At 44.3% G+C, this 5,624-nt stretch overlaps 1 protein-coding gene across 1 annotated transcript; it reads right to left on the reverse strand.

The window, feature by feature from the left end:
* Window positions 1–1,730: 1,730 nt before the first annotated feature.
* On the reverse strand, window positions 1,731–5,081 carry p2ry1 (purinergic receptor P2Y1). The gene is made up of 2 exons (XM_044031437.1): window positions 4,088–5,081; window positions 1,731–3,843 (listed from the first exon to the last, which is right to left on the reverse strand). Exon 2 carries the CDS (start codon window positions 3,806–3,808, stop codon window positions 2,747–2,749), a length of 1,062 nt encoding a protein of 353 aa, XP_043887372.1. The 5' UTR covers window positions 3,809–3,843; window positions 4,088–5,081; the 3' UTR covers window positions 1,731–2,746.
* Between the last annotated feature and the right edge of the window lie 543 nt (window positions 5,082–5,624).

The following is a 5,624-nucleotide window of genomic DNA, read 5'->3' on the forward strand; positions in this document are numbered from 1 at the left end:
TACATGTGGCCCCATGAATTTCTGTACAGCCGATTCACTCACTGTCTCCATGATCGCTGACCACTTTACACTTTTACAAATGTTTTAGTAGAGACATCAAACATGAAGTATTCCTGGGCATGATATATAGCGCTCCACAATCATCAAGTACAAAACAATACTAAACAAAGATTATCTATGAAAGCACGAACACAGTGCAGTATTTACTTTGAGGTATCTCATATGAAAAAGTCTTCAATATCGATGAAGTCATAAATCAGGTGAGTGAAGGCGTGTCGGTAATTGTCTTTCTTCAGTTGTGAGGACTCACTTGTGTCAAAAACCATCATTGTGAGGACATGTTTAACTTGTCTTTACAACTTTACATGGTCGTTTTAGAGTCGGGGCTATAATTTAGTGCACTCACAACTGAAGAAAGACAAGATTGTGTGTGTGTGTGTGTTTTTGCTCATTTCTAAGCTCTTCCCTGTGGTGTGATGAACAAATGAGTAATTCTGCTGTGGTTAGTCAGTGTTTCACTGATGGGTTTCTAAAGTGGACTCATGCAATAAAAGGTTTGGTTTTAATGATACTGACAAACAAAACTGTTAACAACACAAACTCACTGGAACATGACAACATTCTGTACAGTACACCTCCAGAACACTCAATGCAGTATCATACACATACAACTGTTTTTGTCAGAGGGAGACAGGTTACCAAGGACAGAACAGCTGTGGTGCCAGAGCCACTGCAGACTTTTAACATCGGAGCTGTCAAAATAAACAACTAGTCCATTAGTCCTCATCCAGTCATTAATACATGAAGGCAGAAATGAGGAGGTGACAGGTGGCTCTCTGAAAACAGAGTCCCTGTTCATAGTGCATTATGTTGGTTTTATTCAGACTGCTGGAAACAAAAAAAAAAATCAAATTTCTTGTATATCCACATTTGATCAGGATTGTTTTTGAAGCACACAAAATCAGATTTTTATTCAAATCAGAATCAAACCACATATGGTTTGACAATAGGATTCTCTGCAGGTGCGCCTCATATATCACTGTTAACACGCCAAACAATAATGACATGAAAACCAGTGCACGCTTCCAATACAAAGAAAGTACCTACTCAACGTGGGGGGAGTCATCACTGCACAGCTGCATGAAACTGCAGTGACTTTGAGTCACGCGCCACACACACACACAGAGTGTAAAGCAGTTGTTTTCAGTGCAACTGAATCAGTTAATTAAAACGTCACGCAAAAAAAGTACCTGGTACTATGCTAGTGGAAACACAACTTAACCATGCCGAGGCGAGGCGAGGCGAGCCGAGCCGGTGGAAAAAAACCATAAGTGTGCTATGGTGTGTATGAGTGTGTTCAACACTCAGTTATTCGGTTTTCATAATGTCATGTAAACAAGTTAGTCTAACTAAAATTGAGCCAGTCTTAGTCGGACTAACATACCTGGATAATGCGATTCATAGTCCGATTACTCCTGCATGTACTTAGTCGGACTGGAGTCGGACTTGGCGTTCTGTGCATGCACCAAAATGTACTCCACATCTCTTTGACCCTTTGGTAGAAAGAGACGGCGTATAAACTGTTGCTGGAAATCATACGGAAGCGGCGTTTTTCTTTGGACAACACAGCAACCACAAGAGCCATGCTCCATCTTATTTGTATCATGAATAATTAATTATTATGTACAGCAGGTACAAACACACAGAACCACAGCACGATCCATCTCGCCATTCACCGTTTGTTTTTCTGTGCTGTAAAGGTCAACAGGAAACTGATTCAATGCGCACTAGGTTATGGAGAGATACAGCGGCAACCTACGGAGGTGGAGTCAGGCGTACGCGGCCAATAAATCCCTCCTCCGCATGTATACTCGATCGCCTGTCTTGGTCGGACTCGCTCGATTAAACTGTGCATGTAAACATGTGGAGTGACGTCAGCTGTGACTGCAGCACAGAACACGTGCAAAATAGGTTCCACTCTCCTCCTCTGCCGAGCTTTTCCTGTGCGATGGAGGATTTTTGCACTGCGACTTTAAAGGGCATGTTTTTTCACCTGCATCCATGTTTGAAAGCCACACCACAAAGGTGAACAAAGGTTTATGTCATCTCGACAGCGTACAACTAACGATAATAATCTGATCTGAGAAAAAGTCTGATTTTCTTGCAGTCTGAGCAGAGCCGTGTCTGCATGACATGTCCATGCAGCAATTTCACTTTCAGTGCTTTAACTTTTCTCCTCTAAAAGCCAGGTGCTCTTCCTTCACCACAAACCCCCACCTGCTAAATAGCTATTGATTAAGCATCAGTCCAGTTGTTAGAGAAGGTGCTATCCATTCTCAGTCTATTTCCTTTTCCCTGAACAAATGGATGAACGGGGCATTGATGCCTGCAGAGGAACCTCTTTATCCGCAGCCTGCCCGATGGTAATGTTTATTTTTGTGTACACCAAGTGTAAGCAACGCTAGCTATTCAATCAGAATGAAGAGTAATGGCTGTAACATTAAGAACAACACATGTACACAACAATACAGTACTACAGGTTATTAACATCAACAAGCTGCGAGCAAGCGGTGGTTATCACAGGGCGGAGGATTTGTCCTACAAGTTTTATAAACCGTCATCCAATAAATTCTACATATAGCCGTACGTGTCAGACGCTGTATTTGTTGATACAAGATCAAGTCCATTGTTGTTTCTAAAGCTAATACAGATCCACACCCAGTGCTCGACACTTTGAGGTGTCCGGTCACAGCCTCCGGTCTCCGTTCTCCACATACTCAGCCAGGCTGTTGAGCGCTGTCTCCTCACTCTTAGACTGAAGGACAGTGTCTCCCTTCCTGGAGGGCTTCTTAGTCGCCCGTGACAGCTTCCTCCTGAACGTGTCTCCGGCCAGGAAGTAAAGAATAGGATCCACGCAGCTGTTAAGGCTGGCCAGTCCCCTTGTCACCTGGTAGGTGGCGTAGACGTGGTTATTGAACTTGCACATGTCAGGGCTCTGGAAGTACAGCCTGGCCCTCATGTTGAGGTTCTTCATGACGTGGAAAGGCATGTAGGAGACGGCGAAGACGGCGAGCACGATGATAACCAAATGGATTGATTTCTGCCGCAGCGGCGCATTGTTTACGTCGTTGCAAATTAGGGCTTTGACAATCATGCCGTAGCAACAAAATATGATAATAAAAGGGATGCAGAACCCGAACACAGTCAGTGTCATGCTGTATATGAAATAACCCGGTAACTCGTCCTCTGTGGTGGTGTCATAACATGTGGTGGCGTTACGCTTCAAGCCGGTCCTGGAATAATAAAGGATGGGAGAGATACCTATAATAACCACCACCCACACAAGAGTGCTGGTAATGACCGCATTTTTCTTCTTCAGTCGACCCAGAGACTTGAGCGGGTGCACCACCCCGGTGTACCTGTGGACGCTGATGCACGTCAGGAACAGAATACTCCCATAAAGGTTCACGTGGAATATAAAACGCTGCAGGCGGCACAGGACATCCCCGAATATCCAGTCCGTTTTGTTGAAGTAGTAGAAGATGAGGAAGGGCAGAGAGAGGACGTAGCAGAAGTCAGCGAGAGCCAGGTTGAACATGTAGACAGAGATGCTGCTCCAGGGTCTCATGTGGCACACAAACATCCAAATGGCCAGGCTGTTGCCCACCAGCCCCGTGATGAAGACCATGATGTAAACCGTGGGCAGGTAGTAGAACTGGAAGCCAGTCTTGGTGAGGGAACATCCTCGGGTGTGATTGTGGAGATCTGTGACATTCAGCAGGGAGGTTAAGTTTAAGTCTGTGGTCATGGCGTCAGGGGCAGAGGCAGAGGCAGGTCGTTTTACTGCAGGTGAGACCACACACATGTTTAGGTTTCATCTTCCATATTAAAAATGCAAGCATATCAACACAGGGACACTGCTAATTCACTTTAAAATGGCGTTTGTATTCAGAAGTGGTCCACATGCACACGCGACGTTCAAGCACCAGACTTAATTTTGCGGAACGCACAATCCAACGGGCGCGCGCGCACACACACACGCACACACACTGAGAGTGGGGCATGACAGACGCATTACAATACTCACCGTGGAGACAGATTTTTACTCCACATTCCTGTAGCCTGTCTTCACAGTTGAAAAAGATTTCAGTCAACACTCGGAAGAGGGTGAAGTGTCTGTCAGGTGTCCTCACACCGTCTCCTCGCTGTGCTGTTGGAATGTCTTTTTTTTAAGTTGCGCTATTTCTCTGTCTTTGAGTCTTTGAGTCTTTGCGTGTTCAAAAGTCTGGCGTCGGTCTGTGACGAGAGAGGCGACGGTTTCGCTCACAGCCGCAGAGGGACGCAACAGAGACAGCAGCTGCAGGCTCTGGCATGAAAAGCAGGAATTGCAGGCAGACTCCGTGAAGCGAGAGAAGGCTCGCCGCGTTATGGAGAGGGGAGGTGCGCGCCACACACTAAGCCACTGAGCAGCTTCCCGTCTCCAAAGCGCGCTCTTTCTGTTCCTCCCTCCTCCTGTCACACTCTCTGACAGCTCCGACTTGTACAGAAATATCAATACGCACTTTTCAATTGATGAAGAAGAGTAACAACAGCAACATTGTGAACTGTGAGGTGACGCTGCACAGATGTTCCCACGCCAAGACGCATGAAGACACCACACAGCTGGATGCATGTGGATTATTAGTACACAACACAACAGAACACACAGGAATGATGATTTTAAAAAGGTCCGCTTTTTGAATACACTACTTGTTCTGACAGGATCACTGACCTTGTTTGGACCAGTAGTCCTCAAAAACCTGGTCTTCATCATTTCCAAGGAAAGAGATTTGAATCAGGAAGGTTAGGCATTAACCATAACCAGTTATATGTATATAGGCTACCGGCTATAACTACAGAAAAAATAGTAAAGCACATTATTATTTCTTGATAAAGATGCCAGATTATAGTTATTTACGTGCATCCCTGAACAGAAAAAACTAAAGATAATAAGTTGAATGTTTATGCTTGATTAATGTCTGACTGAGTCAGCTCAGGTTTGGGTATAAAAAGATGAATTCAGTTTGTTATTTGACAAATAAATAACAATAACATCTTTACATTTAAACAAGTTTTTGAAAGATTTCTAAAATACTTATGTTTTATGCTTTTACTCTGTGTGTGTGTATATGTATATATATATATATATGTTTACACATATGCCATCTTGTGCCACCACCAACTGCCAGAACACACAAAAAAGTTGGGGTTGTAAAGCTGCAGCTCACTATGCAAACAAATAAAACTGTCTCTGCCCACAGAAGAAGAAGAAAGCAAGGGGAAATAGCAGCAAAGCTTTCTGACATGTCAAGGCCACCGTATTGTTGAATGTTTGAGGCGCCTGTGCGTAAGGCCAGATTTAAACAAGTATTACAAACCTTAATGGTAAGTGAGCAGGGTCATTAAATTGTCATTACAACACATTTGAAGGAATTATTCTTCCTTCCACGGCAGCATCTGTCATTCCTCAGTGCAACAACAGGGTCTCTCTGAGTTTCTTAAAAGATTTTGCGATAGATGAGCGTGTGCATCAGCTGCCAAGGACAGAGCAGACACTGGCAGGAACACAAGGCAGAGAGAGGATG

Source organism: Solea senegalensis, linkage group LG8, assembly GCF_019176455.1.
Source record: "Solea senegalensis isolate Sse05_10M linkage group LG8, IFAPA_SoseM_1, whole genome shotgun sequence".
In the NCBI taxonomy this organism is placed as follows: Eukaryota; Metazoa; Chordata; class Actinopteri; order Pleuronectiformes; family Soleidae; genus Solea; species Solea senegalensis.

Bases quoted from the DNA above. Each gene is read 5' to 3' on its own strand.
- p2ry1 (XM_044031437.1), bottom strand. From the start codon at position 3,808: ATGACCACAGACTTAAACTTAACCTCCCTGCTGAATGTCACAGATCTC.